The sequence below is a fragment of the Pterocles gutturalis genome, unplaced genomic scaffold, assembly GCF_000699245.1.
Source record: "Pterocles gutturalis isolate BGI_N339 unplaced genomic scaffold, ASM69924v1 scaffold26642, whole genome shotgun sequence".
Taxonomy (NCBI): Eukaryota; Metazoa; Chordata; class Aves; order Pterocliformes; family Pteroclidae; genus Pterocles; species Pterocles gutturalis.
In genome coordinates, this window is record NW_010116191.1 from 1 (window position 1) to 1,983 (window position 1,983).

The 1,983-nt window shown below is 61.7% G+C and overlaps 1 protein-coding gene across 1 annotated transcript; it reads right to left on the reverse strand.

The window, feature by feature from the left end:
• Positions 1 to 3: 3 nt before the first annotated feature.
• Positions 4 to 1,511, reverse strand: CNPY3 (canopy FGF signaling regulator 3; the record flags this gene model as incomplete). Its single annotated transcript, XM_010075448.1, has 5 exons — positions 4 to 86; positions 205 to 322; positions 486 to 608; positions 1,014 to 1,110; positions 1,363 to 1,511. Coding segments are annotated over 5 exons (570 nt in total), but the record flags the coding sequence as incomplete, so codon positions are not given.
• Between the last annotated feature and the right edge of the window lie 472 nt (positions 1,512 to 1,983).

Consider the following 1,983-nt stretch of genomic DNA (forward strand, 5'->3'; position numbering starts at 1 on the left):
CTTCTTCGTGCTCTTTTTCTTGCTCTGCTTCTCCCCCACGCTTGCCAAGTCCCCCTTCTTGCCAGTCCACTTCTCTGCCAGGCAGCCTAGAGAGGAGAGGGGCAGAGGGGGCCCTAAGGGAGAAGCGGGGCTCCCCAGGCCTCCCAGGGCTCCCCCACCCTCCCCAGCATGCCTGCGCTGTCCCTGGCCACAGCCAGGACTTACTTGTGTCTTTCCCTTTCAGCACATGGTCAGCGCAGAGAAACTGGGAGAGATCCTCCGTCTGGTGATGCCTGTACCAGTCCTCAATCACGTCTTCATACTCCTCCACCAGCACGTCGCACTAGCGCAGAGAGGAGAGCCCAGCTCCAGCACACGCTGCCAGGGCAGGACCAGGACCAGGACAGCAGGTTCTGCCAACACCCCCTATTCCCGGCAGCACAACCCCAAACCCTCTCTCCTGTGTCCCTGTGGCTGCCGAGGGACAATTCCACCGGGCCAGGTACCTGCTTTTTGAGGTCAGCCACCTCAGCGGAGGTCTCATTCCACAGCTCGTAGGGGATGTCCATCACCACCTTGACGCCCTTGTGCACCAGGTTGTGCAGGGTCTCAAAGGTCTCCGACATGCCCTGGGGGAGCAGCGCTGCTCAGTGACCAGCGCTCCCCCAACCAGGCTCCTGCTCTCCCCTCCCAACGCTGGCCGCACGACCGTGCCCAGGGACGCAGGTACGTGCCAGCCAGTCAAAATCAGGGTCCCTGGAGGAGAAAGTCAAACCGGCAGCCAGTCCCCCTCTGCAAACCCGCTCCCAAAAATCCCAGGAAGGCAGGGGCCAGGCAAGACAGCCCATGGCTCCCTCTGTGCAGGCGAGGGTCTGTGCACCCCTCCAGGGACTTGGGGGACATCGTGGCCTCGTGTGCTGGGTGCTGGCAGGGGATCCAGGGGATGGGAAGGACAGACTGGTTTGGGGCGCCCCAGTGGTACAGGTGTGGGGAAGGGATGCTTGAGAGCGGGGGGATCAGAGGCCAGCCCTCACCTTTGCGAATCTGTTACTACCGCTCCTCTCCTTGTGCAGGTTGTAATCCAACAGCCGCTTGCAGATGTTCTCCGTCACCTCGATTAACCGGATGTCCCTGCACGGAGAGGAGGAAGGGCTTGGGCTCGGCCACAGCACAGGGCGAGCCCCCGCCCAGCCGGTGCGAAGCACTGTGGCTGCCATGCTCCCCCAAAAAGGAGCACCCCCAGGCTGCCCTGCCCTGCCCGCCCCACCAGCGCAGTTAGGTTTCTCAGAGGAGCTGCATGCAGCGCAGCCTGCCCGCAGGCTCCCAAGGCCCCCTCCTCTCCTGCGATGGCAGCGGGAGACCACCCATCCCACTCTCACTTACGACTGCGTGTACTTGACGGCAGAGCCCTTCCCATCCAGAAAGCCGTACTTGGTGTCAATCACCTCCTTGGTCTTGCCAGTCTCCTCAAAAGCATATTTCAGCTCCACTGCCACATACTTGCACACTGCAGGAAGGAAAGCACAGGCGGGTTAGCGGGTTTTGCTGCTCCAGTGGGCAGTGTGACAGCAGCAGAAAGAAGCGCCAGGAGCCGGGTGCACTAGAGCCACCGTGAGCAGAAAACGGACACCTCTGCCGCTCAAATAACCATGAACAGCTCAACTGATTCTACCGGAGATCCCTTGAAGCAGGAACACCTGAATCAATGCTTCAGTGTAAGCGCACCCAGTGCTACGGCACAGCTGGAAGGGCAGACTGCGCCGGTCCTGCCTGCGGGCTTCCCAACAGCTCTGCTTTGTGGCCACCGAAGCTTCTGTGCCTCTGTGCCTCTGTGCCACAAGGCTTCTCGTTTGTCCTGGAAAACGGGGTCTTTTCGCAATGCAAGCCCCAGCATGGGTCACTGCTCCTCCTTGTGACACCAGCGCATCCCACCCAGTGACGGTTCCCCTGGGGACCTGCACTGGGGACCGAGCGGCTGGCAGGGTCAGTGAGCCGGGTGGCGGG